Source organism: Perognathus longimembris, chromosome 13 (assembly GCF_023159225.1).
Source record: "Perognathus longimembris pacificus isolate PPM17 chromosome 13, ASM2315922v1, whole genome shotgun sequence".
Taxonomy (NCBI): domain Eukaryota; kingdom Metazoa; phylum Chordata; class Mammalia; order Rodentia; family Heteromyidae; genus Perognathus; species Perognathus longimembris.
In genome coordinates, this window is record NC_063173.1 from 50,692,938 (window position 1) to 50,708,833 (window position 15,896).

At 37.3% G+C, this 15,896-nt stretch overlaps 3 protein-coding genes across 3 annotated transcripts; 1 reads left to right on the forward strand and 2 right to left on the reverse strand.

The window, feature by feature from the left end:
• Positions 1-1,325: 1,325 nt before the first annotated feature.
• LOC125362527 (olfactory receptor 10AG1-like) lies at positions 1,326-2,282 on the forward strand (the record flags this gene model as incomplete). Its single annotated transcript, XM_048361354.1, has 1 exon — positions 1,326-2,282. A coding segment is annotated over one exon (957 nt), but the record flags the coding sequence as incomplete, so codon positions are not given.
• A 6,759-nt stretch (positions 2,283-9,041) lies between these two features.
• LOC125362230 (olfactory receptor 5I1-like) lies at positions 9,042-9,974 on the reverse strand. Its single transcript, XM_048360955.1, has one exon. The coding sequence runs from the start codon at positions 9,972-9,974 to the stop codon at positions 9,042-9,044; it is 933 nt and encodes a 310-aa protein (XP_048216912.1).
• Positions 9,975-14,700: 4,726 nt separating this feature from the next.
• Positions 14,701-15,636, reverse strand: LOC125361805 (olfactory receptor 5L1-like). Its single transcript, XM_048360409.1, has one exon. It carries the CDS (start codon positions 15,634-15,636, stop codon positions 14,701-14,703), a length of 936 nt encoding a protein of 311 aa, XP_048216366.1.
• Between the last annotated feature and the right edge of the window lie 260 nt (positions 15,637-15,896).

Sequence of the window (15,896 nt, forward strand, 5' to 3'; positions counted from 1 at the left end):
GCCAAAGAACCCTCCACTTTTCCATCACTCACCGATAATTTATGGGAAATATGTCCATGATCTTTCCTTGTTACTGCTGGGTTTAAATCTAGCATAGTATTGCTGCTTGATTGTCACAGACCAGAATGTGTTTCTTCTAAGATATGATTTACTTCTACAGGAGTGAATGATATGCCCACCATCCCTACGCACCCCCCTTCACAGCCACTCACCTGATGAGCTTGCTTACAGACACACAGGTAAGATGTACTTAGTACAAAACTTTATGTGGGGACAGCCTTTGGGGTGTGAAAGATCACTATGGCTAGGGAAGTGTTCCAATGAAAAAAACAGTTCGACTTATTAGTATTTATCCACTAAATGTAAGTGAGTAAGTCAAGTTATGTGATACATTGCACATACGCTATAGAGACAATCAGAAGAAACCATGTAGGTTTAAAGAGAAGGAAAGAATGTAGTAACAAGAGATAATCAAACTCTTGAACTCACAAGTGTGAAGAAAAAGCAATTGAATGTCCGAGTGAGGTGGATGAAAACAGTATAAACAGTGACTATGAACAACTGAGTGAGTTAAGGTGAGTGAGTTAAGTGAGTTAAGATAATCAGGGGGATCAGGTGTGGTTAATACTCATATAACAAACACAGAATTCAAAGGTACACAATCTGGACAGAACTGCAAACACAAAGCATCTTATAATTCCTGCTCTCCCTTCTAAAAATCTAAAGAACACTCATGCTTGCTGATTTCCTTGATATTGCATTGAAATGGAAACAACTGCAAATGAAATAATACTATTGGCGAAGACCATTTGTGAATAATAGTTACCTGATTATGAATTAAATCAAAACTCAACAAAACATTAAAAACAAAATCAGAGATAAAATATTAAAAGCATCCATCTCAACAAAGTTTCACTTAGCATGTACAATATTTCTTTGAACATTAGGATAAAATTTGACTTGGTAATGTCAGAATGGAATGATATAAGAGGTGAGGATAAGTTACTTAACAAACTGTCATAAAGAAAGGAATCATTGTTATATTGAAAATAGATTTCTATTTTGAAATGTGGGAGTTGCCAAAGTAAGCAAACAATAAAGCTATTTATCATAAACAAGCATACATTGCTTATCTCAGAATAAATATGACTAATATTTTTGTGTGTATATATTTAATAATGATGAAGATTACACTTAATGATATTTTCAGAGCACCTACAAATTGTTTTCTGTACATATAAGGAAGTTAAAAAATACAATGTGCTGAATTCCTCTACTAAACAAAACATAAACTGAGGCAAGTGAAATGACTTGGGTATCTGAAAAAAACATCCTTAAAGATGAAAGCTGAAGGCAATGTTTCCACAGTGAAGCAATTTATCCTCCTGGGATTCTCTGACCTTCCAAATCTCCAAGGGTTCCTTTCTGGGATGTTCTCCATAGTTTACACAATTATTATAATTGGAAACAGCCTCATCATCATAATCACAACAGTAGACCCTGCGCTGCAAAAACCGATGTATTTTTTTCTAGCCAATTTTTCTTCCCTGGAAATGTGTTATGTGTCAGTCATTCTCCCTAGGATTCTGTTCAACATTTGGACACAGGATAGGTCCATCTCTCTGCTACATTGTGCCACCCAAATGTGCTTCTTCCTTGTACTGGCAACTACTGAAAGTTTCCTCCTGGCAGTGATGTCCTATGACCGCTACGTAGCCATCTGCCAGCTTCTCCACTATATACTAATCATGAACCCAAAGAATTGCATTCAGCTGGCAGCTGGAGCCTGGCTCATTGGCATGCCAGTCCAGATCGGACAAACATGGCAATTATTCTCTCTGCATTTTTGCAGTTCTAACCAAATTGACCACTTCTTCTGTGACATACCTCCCATTATCAAGCTGGCTTGTGAGGACACTTCGGTACATGAGTTGTCTGTGTTTCTAGTATCCATGCTGTTTGCTGCGGTCCCTTTTTCATTGATTCTTGCTTCTTACAGCAAAATCATTTCCACCATTGTGAAATTGCCAGCAGCCCAAGGACGGGGTAAGGCCTTCTCCACCTGCTCTTCCCACCTGCTGGTGGTAGTTTTATTTTATGGAACTGCGATCATTACCTACTTAAGGCCCAAATCAAGTCATTCTCCAGGAATTGACAGATCACTCTCTCTTTTCTACACCATTGTGACTCCCATGTTCAACCCACTGATATACAGCCTGAGGAACAAGGACATGATTGCTGCACTGAGAAAAGTATTCATTAAAACACAGTGCCATGGGTAACTTGACCTTGTTTGGAATTATTAATGATATATTTCAACTTTTCTCATTACCACTTTGAGATCCACATTACCTCAAACTAGGATGCATTTTAATTCAATTAAATACTGTCCTGATATTTACTCTGCATGCATATATAGTAGACAGATCCATTTACCCATAATTATGCATGGCTAAGAAACTTACTTTCTCATAAGTAAAACTTCTGCATGTTTCACTTTTTCTTTTGGCAGTCCTGGGGCTTAAAATCAGGCCTGAGCACTGTTCCTAGCTTCTTTTTGTCCATCCGGTATTAGGTTCTCAATTCAGCAACTTTAAAGGGTATATAGTAGTTCAGCTGGCAATGACTCCATTCTGTAGTTTTAGGTATAAATTTAAATTATTATGAAAGACAATGTTATCTAATATTCTGTTCACAGTTATATTTCTCATCAACCTGCTTAACTCATCTGCCATTTATCTTGATATATTCCCAGGCATACATGTATCTGTAAGTACATATATGCATATGTATGCATACATGTACATCCTATTCATGAGTAAACACATATATAATTATCATTTAGTGGTCATGTTTCACAAACTTGACATATGCTATGTAAAAGACATGACTTTGGTGGAAAAGGTGATGATATGATTTATTATTTGAAATTTAGTAAAAGCACTAATAGTAATTTCATGGGTATACTGGTCTCTTCTCGCAGGAGTTCTGAGAATTGAATGTTAATTTTCAGAAAGTAATTAGTTGTTAATTGCTCTTTAACTCCACTTCCACAAACACTGACATTTCATAGACTATAGATATTATACTATGGCACTTGACAATATTAATTACCCAGACAAGATGATGTACTTGTTAATAGATTGGAATTATTTACAGTTCCATAAATTTATGACTTGGAACTGAATGGTCACACAAAGGCAATGAGCTAGATTTTTGGTCCCCAGCATATGCTATTACTAAGAATGTTAAGAGGTCCTTCCATTTCCTTACAAATGGGGCAATGTCATTCTTTCTGACAGAGGCATAAAATTCCATTGTGTATATGTACCACATTTTCTTGATCCATTCTTCTACTGAGGGGCATCTGGGTTGCTTCCAGATTCTAGCTGTGACAAATTTGCTGCGATTAACATTGTTGTGCTGGTGGCTTTAGTGTGATTATGTTCGTGGTCTTTTGGATAGATACCCAAAAGTGAGGCTGTTGGGTCATAGGGGAGATCTATGTTTAGCCTTCTGAGGAATCTCCATACTGCTTGCCAGAGTGGCTGAACCAGTTTACATTCCCACCAACAATGAAGTAGGGTTCCCTTTTGGCCACATCTCCTCCAATATTTGTTATTCTTAGTTTTCTTGATATAGGACATTCTTACTGGGGTGAGATGGAATTTCAATGTTGTTTTGATTTGCATTTCTTTTATGGCCAGTGATGTAGATAGAGCACTTTTTCATATGTTTCTAGGCCATTCTCATTTCCTCATCAGAGAAGTCTCTTTTTAAGTCTTTAGCCCACTTGATGAGAGGGCTATTGGTTCTTTTTGGTTTTGTTTTGGAGGAAGGTTATTTTTTTAGTTCTGCATATATTTTAGATATGAGGCCTTTGTCCGTTGAATGGCCAGTAAAGATCTTCTCCCAATCTGTGGGCTTTCTGTTTATCATGCAAGCTGTGTCCTTTGCCCTTCAGAAGCTCTGCAGTTTGATGCAGTCCCATTTGTCTAACCTTTCTTTGATTTGTAGCCTTTCTGGGTCTTTGTTAAGAAAGTTCTGTCCTGTGCCAAGGAGCCCAAGTGTTTCTCCTACTCCTTGGAAAAAGTTATACTAAGTGAAGTGAGCCAGACCCAAAGAAACATGGACTCTCTGGTCTCCTTTATAGGGAATAATTAGCACAGATTTAGGCAAGTCACAGCAGAGGATCACAGGAGCCCATTAGATATACCCTTATGAACACATAAGATGATGCTAAGTGAAATGAACTCCATGTTATGGAAATGTCACAGTTATGTCACAGTTGTAACTACTTTCAACGTGCCATATGTAACTGTAGCCTCTATTATTGATGATCTTCTTGTATCACCTTCCTGTGGTTGTACTTACACTTTCTCTGTATCTTATCTGAGTATATTGGAAACCACGTATACTGGTATTAGAACTAGGAAATTGGAAACGAATACCAAAATCGAGAGACACAGGGTAAATAAGACAAACAACTACAAAAGCAATACTTGCAAGACTCTTTGGTGTAAATGAACTGAGCAACTCATGGGGGGGGAGGGAAAGGGGGAGGGGGGGAAGGGGGAATGAGGGACGAGGTAACAAACAGTACAAGAATGTATCCAGTGCCTAATGTATGAAACTGTAACCTCTCTGTAACCTCTCTGTAATTCAGTTTGATATATATATATATATATATATATATATATATATATATATATATATATAATGTTAAGAGGTACTATCTAGTGAAAATATGATGTAGTGGATATGACCCTAATAGGGATGCTTGAAACTCCACCTTATTTCCTTATTTGTTGTTGTTGTTGCTATTTGTTTTCTGGGCATGGTAGGTAAGCAGTCTTCTAGGCCTCATCCTTCCACCCTCATAGTATTCTGCCCCATCTCAGTCATAAAAGGAGCAACTATGTTGACCATGAGTTGGAATGGTTGATGGTATGAGACAACATAAACATTTCTATATTTTTAAGCTATTTCTCTGACGCATTTTGACATCTCCATGTAGGAGTATGCCACTGATGGCAATCACTTTAAGTTTTTTTCTCCCTTGTTAGATATTATTTTGAAATTTGTATGGAAAAACCCATCTACAAACATGCTCACAGTAGAATCAGATCAGTGGAATCTATCCTGCATTCCATGGAATTTAATGCCACAGGAAGCATGAATCAATAATCCACCAAGTGAAGATCCAAAGAGAAAAATAATCATTTTGTTTCATCAGAACCTGTAACAAATATAGTTTAGCCATGCATGCCCACATCCAAACCCCAGAATTTATGAATAGGACAGCTCCTATGACAAAGAGAGTGTGCAGGTACAAACTCACTTAGTAGAAGTTAAGAAGATGAGGATGCTGGCACAAGTCCAGCTCAGGAACCATACTTTAAAAACCTCATCTCAATCAAAAAACTGAGCATGGTGGAGCATGATTTTGGTTCTATGCATTCCAGGGATAGTATATGCAAAAGAACTGTGGTCTGAGGCTAGCCTTGGGGGGAAAAGGAGATAAATAACCTGAAAAACAGTGAAAACAAAAACTGGTACAACACCTGCAAAGTAAGCAAAAGGATCCGTTAACACCTCTCTCTCTCTCTCTCTCTCTATATATATATATATATACATATATGTGTGTGTGTGTGTGTGTGTGTGTGTGTGTGTGTGTGTGTGTATGTATATAAAGTTAGAGATAGGAAAAACATTCTGTTAGACCCAATGGCATCACCTGTGCCATTCAATGAGGCAGTGTATGAGAGGAGGGTTGTCTGGAGGTGTTAAGCCAAAGGAAGCATGAAAAAAACCTAGCTCCCATTTCCAGCTTCATTTGTAATTTGTATATGGCAAACGCGTTTCTAGGGCTTACCCAGATACTTTTTTTAATATTTAATTTTATTGTCAAGTTGATGTACAAAGGGGTTACAATTACATGTGTAAGGTACTGAGTACATTTTTTGTCAAAGTTATTTCCCCTCCCTCATTTTTCTCCCACTTTCACTCTACCCCAATCCCCCCACCCCAAGTTGTACAGTGAATTTCCAACATATTGTTTTGTGAATATTGCTGCTGCATTGGTTTGCCCTTTGTCCTTTGCCTCATCATTATGATGTTCCCCTTCCCTTCCCTAATTCAGATAAATGTATATACAATATCAGAGAACCAAAATCGGCCCAGTCACTTTGTCTCACATTACTGTGCTATTCCTGTGAGGATGGCTAGGAAGACACTAATATTCACTTTAGGAAACTGGGTAACACACCTTGATTTCATTGATTTGGAAGCGTTATATCCAGGCAGTTGAAAGACTGCATAGAGCAAAGGGTTTAAATCTATCTTGAGAAGAAAAGGATCTGTAGACTGGACTAGCTGCCGACTAGAATGTCAGCTTTGTGTTGTCCTTGCTATTTGAATTGACGATTTAGCTTTTACAGCCTGTTGAACTTAAAAACAAAACTGTATCATGAATTCTGTTTCAGTTGGAATGATTTTATTATTCTTAAGTAATTGTAAATAAGAGTTACCATTCAATAAAGCCGTTTATTAATATGAAGTGTGTCTTGATCAATGTTACCCTTTCAACATTTGTGACTACTACGCCTAGCCATCTCTTCCCTCCCTTGTCTTAATTTGTAGGTTATGTGTTGATTTTTCCACCATTCAAAGAAGCTTTTGTATACAATTCATCTTAATCTATGTCATTTATTCAACATTTTCTCCCCCCTTTAACCCACCTGTTCCCTTATTTTTCTTAATTTTGTGTATTTGCAATTAATTCTTGACTGCATTCTCCACTCTTTCCTCCTTCACTCATATACCCTGTCTCTTTTTGTCCCCTGCCCCCTGCCCTCCTGACAAGTATGATTTCCTGGTACCTATTTTGTTTGGCTTTGACTTAGTACCATCAATTCTTTTGCTTTGAGAATTTGGGATTTATATTGGAAATTGTTTTGTTATTCATCTTCCCCAGTTACTAATCAAATATACAATCTTTTTATTTTTTTCCAGCATCTATAACCTGGAGAAAATGCCTTATGAATAGATCTTATTTATGAAATTAATGTTATTGGCATAGCAATTTTATATGTAATAAACTCATTATATAGATGCACAGATTTTTGTATATGCTATATTCCAGAATGGATGTTGATGTATCTGCTAGATGTTTCTGCTACTGACCTTGTCAGTATCTTATTGATCTTTGATGTAAAGTATTATGTTTACAAAACCCTTTTTCACAACCTTTGCAAAAGTCACCACGTTTTATAGAAAATTCCATTGAGTTCATCCTTCAGTTACTCAAAGAATCCTGACCATAATCAGTATTAAGGAAAATAAATACAAGCTTTCATATGATAGTTTAAAAGTTTAAAGGTTAGCAGTACAGTATCTGAAATCTTTTCAATGAAATCTCACAGTAAAGGGGAATTTTGTGTCATGCAAAGTAGCTATAAAGCCAAATTAGTCACTATATATATAGAGAGAGATATATTACATATTCAAATTTAGACTAATAGTATTTCCTTGACAACAATGTTTTAAGGGAAAAAATGACAAATGGTAATAGCCCTATTGACTAGTGTTCCAGGGTCCCTGGGAAATGAGAATGTTCAATAAGCTTGTATTTTTTGATGGACACTTTTTAGAAAACTTTGAAAAAGAGAATTTACACTTTTAGGTCTATGTAAATGTGTGCGTGGATGTGCAGTGGTTATGAACTTTGCATCATTGAAGTAAAATGCTTATGGAAAGACTGGAGAATTGCAATTAAAGCTATAGCACTAGGAGTAGGGGGAGGGCAAGCCATCAATCTGTAGTAGAAGTTAATAATGAATGGTCACAGGTACTAGGCCCATCAGGACTAATACATAGTTTTTAAAGCAATGAAAAAGAAACAGGAAATTGGATGAGCAGCAAGAATACCCTAAGGTGACAGGACTCTGGGCATCTGAAGCTTGTATTAGATGTGGTAAAGATGCACTCTTGTTAAAAATCATGTGGATTCTTGTTCATTAGAGGGACTCATTTGGTAGACAGGAAACATATTAAACATATATTCAACTCATAAAAAGGTCATCTGGAAACACACCAGGTAAGATATTATAAGAGGGAGGCAAGATAAGTAAATGATAAGTAAGAATTTATGAATAATAACATAGAAGACTAGCATATAGCTACAAATGACTACAGTTTTAATATTTGATATTTAAATTTTAATATTTAATGAAGTATAATATTACACATGATTTTGATCAGAGGCAGTCAAAATGTGAACAATTTTTTAAATCAATAAAATGTGTAAAATTTTTTAAATCGCCAGACACATGGTATAGCTCAGTTAGTAAAGAGAATCTGTCTGTCAGTGCTGTATAATTTTCACTTGCGTTTAACTCATTGTGATCATTAAACCAAGTTTTCTTGCCCTTAATGCTAGGAAAATATGTGTCTTATGCAGCAAATGGTAAGGAAAACTTACTAACATCCCAAGACCTTAATGACATAAAGTGTAATTAATTTAATTGGTCAAGTGACAAACTTCTGATTAGTGAAAGAAGGCATGTTTTGGGTGGAAGCTGGGTGGCATTCTGGGGAAAATGAATGAATTCTCTGCAGTACAGAACGGAACTTAAACTGCAGCCTGTGTAGACAGGAACTTAAACTGCAGCCTGTGTAGACATAGTTTTCCAACAACAGCAGTCTCCATGGATGCCTATGTCCCAGCCACATATAAAGTCTTCCGTGCAAAGGAAGAGAGGAAATTATGGGAGCTTTCACAACATTGAATGCAGGTTTTATTTCCACCCAGGATGTTAAAATATGCACAAATTGCAAGGAAATAAAACAAACAAAACATCTTTGAGAATCATAGTAATTTTCTTCTAACAGAAGAGGATAGTAATACATCAATGAACTGCCCACTAAGGAAAGAAACAGTGGGAAAATATCCATGGTAAATTAGATTTCTTAGTAACTAATAAGAAGAAAAAGAAGTAAAAGAATAAAGATTGAAATTTCCAGCCTCAATTCATCCTCTCCTAAGACATCAATTTCCTGCTAATGATTTTCTTAAAGGCATTTTTAACATCTTTGTTTCTCAGGCTGTAAATGAGAGGGTTCAGCATAGGGATGATCAATGTGTAGAACACAGAGGTCGCCTTGTCAACATCTAGAGAATGTCCTGTGCTGGGACGTAAATATATGAAAATGAGAGTGCCATGGTAAATAGTCACCACCATCAAGTGGGAAGAACAGGTGGAAAACCCTTTCCTTCTCCCCTCTGCAGAGCCTGTTTTCAGGATGGCAGCTAGAATACAGGCATAGGAGAGGAGAACTGTCAGAAGACAGATGGCTTCCACCAGACTGGCAAAGAAAACCAGAATGATGTCATGCATGTAAGTGTCATTGCAGGACAGAGAGAAGAGAGGGGAGATGTCACAAAAGAAGTGGTTGATTTCCTTGGAGCAGAAAGACAGAAGGAAAGTGTTAGTTGTGTGAATAATGGAGCTCATGGTTCCCCCCAAGAAAGCTCCCAGTGCAAGCTGGCAGCAGATGTTCCAAGACATAATCACAGTGTAAAGCAGTGGTTTGCAGATGGCAATGTACCTGTCATAAGCCATAGCAGCCAAGAGGAAAGACTCCATGTCAACCAAAGAGCAAAAAAAATAGAATTGTGCAGCACAGCCATTGTAAGAGATGCTCTTCTTCTCAGCGATCAAGTTCACAAGTAATTTGGGGGCAATGACAGAGGAATAACATGCATCTGTGAAGGATAGTATGCAAAGGAAAAAGTACATGGGAGTGTGCAACTGTGAGCTGTGTGTGATTAGTAAAACCATCCCAAGATTCCCCATGAGAGTTACAGAGTAGATAGTGAAAAACACCAGGAAAAGAAAAGTCTGGAGTTCGGGATGGTCACTGAACCCCAACAGGAAGAACTCAGTCTTCACAGTACCATTCTCCAACTTCATCCTCTGTGCTGCTTCCGTCATCCTGGAGTTGTAGTGGAATCCAGACTGTGAGACCAGGAAAGATGAGCGGAGGTCACAATAAGTAGGATAGTGGTTTGAAACCCACTGCAACATCCTCATACCCACTTGGGATGGCCATAATTGACACAGTGCAATGCAGGGTTTCAGTTTTCTGTATGCAATGGAACTTAGCATCTGTCTTCTTAATGCTCTTCCTTTATACATGAATGTGTTTCTATGGTAACCGTGTTACAGAACTTTGAACTGGACTTTTTACCTTTCATTTTGATTAACCATCTTATCTACCATTTGTGTCAAAGGCTTATCCATCAACTTGTGTTTGCAAATTTTGAATAAACTATCTATATTCCCCTTTCTGTTAAAAATACTTTTATTTTGTTTGGTGTGGAGTTTGAACACAGGTCTGGGCACTGTCCCTGAACTATTTTTGCTCAAGGCTTGCACGCTACCGTTTTTGAGCTACAGTGGTACCTCCATGTTTACGGTGGTTAAGTGGAAGTAAGAATCTCAAGGACTTTCCTGAGGAGGGTGGCTTTGATTCTCAGATTTCAGACTTCTGAGTATCTAGGATTACAAGTGTGAGCCACTAGCTCCCTTCCGTTACCTTACATTTTATAATGTACATTTATAATGGTGCTGAGTTTCCAAGTGAAACTGCTGGGTGGAGAAATCGCAAGTCTATTTCTGGCTTCATTGTGACAATTTTTATACCTCCATAAAATCATTTTCACCATATTTATCACCTCTGATAATGACTCTCTCTTGCTAATTTCCTTCTTTGCCTGGTCCCCTTATGCATCTCTAGTACTTTTTCTTATTCCATGGCTGTTATTATAATCTAAATATTACAAAGAAGAAAAAATACAGAATTATTTCCTTTCTGATTTGGTTTTATTTGGCTTAACATGATGGTTCCCTGTTCTAGTAACTTCTCTGCAAGCAACATGATTCCCATGTTGTGCAAATATGATTCATTTCTTTGTCTAATTATTCATTGGTAGGCAACTTTTCTGCTACTATAGCTTGAATATTGTGATAAGTGCATTAAAAGACAAGGACATGCAGGTGTCTTTATTCTATACTGCATTTTCTGTACTTGTTTGCACACCCAGGAATGTTGGGCTAGACTTTTTAGTTTCTCAAGGACCCTTTGTAGCTGCCTCTCATAACAGGTGGACTAACTCACATTCTCATACACAAAATATTTGTGTCCTTTTTTCATTTTCCTGTGTCCTAACCCATTTTTGATGCATTTTGTTGTTGTTGTTCTTTGTTATCTTCTTCTTGCTAATCTCCCTTAATTAGTCCCTGAATATGTTTTTAATTTATCAATCACATACATTTTTCCTTTGAGAATTTGTCTTTTTAGTTTATATTCTCATGATTTGGTATTCTGATGTTTAATTTTTTAGTATTTTTTGATTTCTGGATATTAATATCCTCTCAGAAGAATAATAGGAAACTCTTTCTGGCAATTGACTAGGTTAGTGTCTTCTTTAAAAACATGAAGGGTGATAGTGGGTATATGTGTGTGATGGTGCTGGAGCTTGAACTCAGCATCTGAATTCTGCTCCTGGTAGGTTTTGCTCAAGACTAGTGTTCTACCACTCACCCATAACTCCACTTATATTTCTTTTTTTTCCTCTGTAGTTAATTGTAGACAAGAGTGTCACAGACTTTCCTGCCAGGTTTGGCTTTCAACCATGATTCATAGAGCTCAGCTTCCTGATTAGCCACAATTACAAGCATGAGCCACTACAGCCCAGCTGAAGGGTGATATTTTTTTATGGACTGAAGGTAGTTGCTTCTCTTCCTAGACAACTCATTAGCTTCCTTCTCAACTCACGTTGGTCAAAGTCTACAGTGTCTGTTGTGTTTACACATGAGAATCAATCACTCTGTTACTGAACAGCAAGAAAGTCTAGTCTTTGTTTGTCCTGTAAATGGAGCTGCTACAAGGAAATAATATTGTTAAGGAGAATCCATTTGAACTGGAGCTGTGGCTCAAGGGTAGTAGAGCTCCTACATAGCAACATGAGGCCCTTGGGTAAAACCCAGTACTGCAACTAAAGGCATTCTAATAAATAAAAAAATAAGTAACAATAATATTGTTGAGAGCCTGTACATAGGGTCAGTTTTCCTAGCACTCTTAGAAGCCCTGGGATTTCATCATCAGCCCTGGGGAAAACACACACACACACACACACACACACACACACACACCACAAAAAAACAAAAGCTTGCTGATACTTGCATGCTATGTTTTCCAGAAAAACTTTTTTTGCACTTGTTGCTCTCTACAGCTGAAATCAATTCTGTAAAAAATACCTTTCAGCACAAATAAAATATGTAATTTTCTCTCTACTCTGTTCATTTAAGCATATAAAGAAAAAGTGTTTTGTGATACCATGTACTCAGCTCCTTTGCTTCATTAAGAATCTGTGGGCTTTACTGGGAACACATGAAGTTTCAGGGTAGAGTGTGTCCTCAGCATGTTAGGTGGGCATTGGTAGCATCTCCTGTACCACACATGAAGAAAGAATCTTCTTTTCTACTAGGATATCAGAAGAAAGCTTGTGTCCACGAATGGACATGTTGTGCAGGACTACTATCCCAGTTCCTTGAGAAGTGGAGTTTTGGAGGTTTATCTTATCTCAGTTCAACTCCAGACGAATAGTAAAGACTATTTTACAAACAATAATTGAAAATATATTTTCAAAGGTGTAGGGGCTGGCTTAAGTGGTAAGAACACCTGCCTACCAAGATCGATGCTACAAGTTCAAACTCCAGTGGGTAAAAGAAAGATAAAAAGTGAAACCAAATAAAATAAAAATAGGAAAAAAGAAACAAAGAATAAAAGCACGTGTTCAATGTTGTTGTTATGTTTTTCTCACATTTACTGGCAACATATTGATTTCCTGGCATAAAACTAGTGCCTAAAATTCCATTCAACACTAATATCCTATGGTTGTGAGAATACTTACCACATCAAGATCTTTTGCTTCCTGGTCTTCCTTCTCCTCTATGTTCAGTGCCAGTTTAACCTCAATCAGAAAAATGGAATGTGAAACTTAATGAAAAACAGCAAGAAATGATCAATTGAAATCTATATAAAAATCCATTATAGGAAGGCCTTTGGGTTCATAGAAGAAATGATCCCTCCTTTCATGGAAAGCTGATTTTTTTTTCTAAGCAGAAGAGAAATCTTTTATGGTTTGCCTTGAAGATTTTGATCTCATGTCAGATCTCAGGATCCCAAACTTCAGTACCCCCAGTTCCCATGGGAGCTATACACCTTCTCCGAGGAACTGATTAAATTCAAAATGAAATGATGTAATGTGTTTTTGCACAACTTTGGGATGCCTCAGAGGAACCGAGTTGGGCTTACAAAGATGGTAGAAGAGCTAGAAAAGTGGACTGTTAATTTTTTCTCACTTGACCTAACTCAAATAAAATGCTGAAACAACTATTAGAATATTCTGTTTAAATTTAATAAATGTATTTATTTTTGAATATTTTATTGTTTTTAAGTAGCTATACAGACAAGTTACTATTCAACAAAGCAGTTTATGAATACTGCATGTATGTGTCTTGATCAATGTCACCCCTTTCATCATTCTCACTCACCTGTCCCCATATATTCTTTCCATCATTTTTCTTGATTTTTTAGGCTATATTCTGAATGTTTTCCACTTATGAAAGCAGTTTATACAATGCATCTTGATCTGTGTCATCCCTTCAATACTTCAATCTGCAGGACCAGAAAAATTAAAATCAAAGCAAAACAATCTGTGAAATATAAATATAACAAATGTAAATGTATATCATCATAATATACATTAGCTTGGAAACATATAAGGAAGTGAGAAGCAAGATTTTTTTTTAATGAGGACAGAAGACTCAGAACACAGAGACAGGCTCCAACCCTTCTAACAAGCATTAGAAGGAAATGTTTCCCACCTCCTTCAATGGCACATGGATCATGATGATAGGAAGTAAAAGAAAGAATAAATGAAAGACTGTAATAAGGTCAGAAATTCAGCTTCTCCCAACATGGATAATGTGTTATTAACATGATGCTTTATTTAAATGGTGACTTGAGACAAGCACATAGACCAGGAGAAAAAAGGTTTATTCTGAGATTTCCTACATGAAACATTCTGGATTTATTTGAAATAATAATTATTAGTGATTGTGTATTTCAAAGGAGATGGCAGATGAAGTCCCAAAAGTATACTTTACATTGCACCATCTGTCAAAGTAATAAAAGAAACAGTAATAAAAGCAATGAAAAGTTGTCCACAAATATGAATTTCTGTTGATGTGCTTAAATTATATAGAAAAGATTATTCTTTACTGTCAAATATTATTAACTCAATTTCTAAAGAAAATGTGCTGAAAACTGTGATTTAGATGAATTCCTCATTAAACTTATGAGAATGTAAAATGACCTAAACATAGTCCATGTGCCCAAATCAATTGAAAACAGTAAACAGTTTTGAAGAACATTCAAGGAAATACACATTTTAAAACACTCAGTGCTCTTGCAGTCAATCAAAGACAAATTCAAAGTAAGGAAATATAAAGAGCTACTCTTACGTATCTTATATCCAACTCCTCCTTTTAATTCCCAAATTTCAGCCAGTTTCTTAATCCTATACTCCTATCCGGTTAGGAGTCTGAAGTTCTGCTAGTAAAATCTTCTCTAAGAAAATATCTTGGATCCCACAACTTTTCTGAGAGCTTCTTTCACGTCTTTGTTTCTCAAGCTATAGATAAGGGGATTCAGCATGGGTATCACCACAGTGTAGAACACTGTAGTCGCTTTAATAGAACCTTGGTTACTGTTGGAACTGTGCTGACAATAAATGGAGAGGATTGTGCCATGGAATACGACGATGGCTGTGAGGTGGGAGACACAGGTGGAGAAGGCCTTGCGCCTCCCCTCTGCTGAGTGCAACCTCAGGACAGTGACCAGAATTAACCAGTAGGAGGTGAGGAGCATGACGATGGTAACAAACTCATTCACATTGACCAAAACGAACACTAACAGCTCATTGATAGTGACATCAGAGCAAGCCAGACTCAAGAGAGGAGGCAGGTCACAGAAGAAGTGGTCAATCACGTTGGACTGGTAGGATGGGATTTGAAGAGCTAAGCACAAATGAATCAGTGCACACACAGAAGCATAGAGGTAACAGCCAGAAACCAGTACAACGCAGAGTCTGGGGGACATAATAGCCATGTACAACAGAGGGTTACAGACAGCCACGAAGCGGTCATAAGCCATCACAGCCAGCAGGAAGACCTCCGTGATTGCATAAGTACAGAATAAATAAAATTGCACCATACACCCCAGGAAGGAAATGGCTTTGTCTTCACTGGAGATATTCACCAGCATTTTGGGCACGATGGTGGAGGAGTAGCAGAAATCCACGAGGGACAATTGGCTAAGGAAAAAGTACATGGGGGTGTGAAGCTCAGAACTGACACGGATGAGAGCAGTCATGCCCAGGTTAGCCAGAACGGTGACTCCGTAGACAAGCAGGAAGAACAAGAAGAGGAAAAACTTCATCTCAGGGGAGTCTGATAATCCCAGGAGTATGAACTCTGTCACGGTGGTGCAGTTTTCCCCACCCATTGCCAATACATGTCAAGTCAGTGGAAATGATGCATTCTTAAGTGATACTTCTGTGAAGACAACAAGATAAAAAAGATGAAGCAGGAAAATGTGATGCTATCATCCTGCACACATATGCTTGGAGTGTGAGAAACAATGACCAAAATTTCAAAATACCCAGTAATTGATAGGATGCCAAATGCGTTCTTGTGGGTCCTGCTAACAAAAATTAATGTAATGACTGAAGTCATTTTCTAGTGAAATGCTCTTCAGTTCATCCC

Coding starts and splice junctions, on each gene's coding strand:
- LOC125362230 (XM_048360955.1), bottom strand. CDS start 9,974: ATGAAGTTGGAGAATGGTACTGTGAAGACTGAGTTCTTCCTGTTGGGG.
- LOC125361805 (XM_048360409.1), bottom strand. CDS start 15,636: ATGGGTGGGGAAAACTGCACCACCGTGACAGAGTTCATACTCCTGGGA.